The sequence below is a fragment of the Pygoscelis adeliae genome, unplaced genomic scaffold (assembly GCF_000699105.1).
Source record: "Pygoscelis adeliae isolate BGI_AS28 unplaced genomic scaffold, ASM69910v1 Scaffold239, whole genome shotgun sequence".
NCBI lineage: Eukaryota > Metazoa > Chordata > Aves > Sphenisciformes > Spheniscidae > Pygoscelis > Pygoscelis adeliae.
Window position 1 is genome coordinate 460606 of NW_008825537.1, and position 503 is coordinate 461108.

The 503-nt window shown below is 64.2% G+C and overlaps 1 protein-coding gene across 1 annotated transcript in view; it reads left to right on the top strand.

Annotated features, from left to right (window-relative positions):
* FSTL3 (follistatin-like 3 (secreted glycoprotein)) overlaps positions 1-136 on the top strand; it is a 7423-nt gene extending 7287 nt beyond the window's left edge. Inside the window, exon 4 of the mRNA XM_009331852.1 lies at positions 84-136. Coding sequence (XP_009330127.1) covers positions 84-136 — 53 coding nt within the window. The remainder of the gene's footprint in view (positions 1-83) is intronic.
* Positions 137-503: the final 367 nt, after the last annotated feature.

Below are 503 nucleotides of genomic sequence, written 5' to 3' on the forward strand. Positions count from 1 at the left end.
GGGGAGTGGGCTCGGACCCCCAGCGCCCAGCCGCCCCTTGCACGCCCCTCACCATTTCTCCCCCTCTCCTGCTCCGTTTCCAGCTGCGGCCAAATTCTCCCCGGAGACGGACAACGCCGAAGAGAACTACGTGTGAATCCTCCCTCGCTGCAAGGCCGGACCCAGGAGACAGGGGCATTATGTGTATATTGTACAAACCATATACCTGATATTTATTAAGATAAAAAGATCCTTATTTATACCTGTGTATGTTATGCAGTCGCAGGGGACCCGATTCTCAGTCCTGCCGGCTGGGGAGCAGGGGAGGGGGCTCCCAGCCCGATGGCCAGAGCGATGCTGAGCCACCCCGGGAATGCTCCGGTGCCTGGCAGAGCTCTCTGCCTGCCAGCGCCCGCTCCCGGCGCTCGTACAGCCCTTCCTCGCGGCTGGCGTGGCGCTGAGGGGGTGTCCGTGCTGCCGCGCGTTGGGGCCCCCCCCCCCCCTGGCCTTCGCCCTCCGCCCCG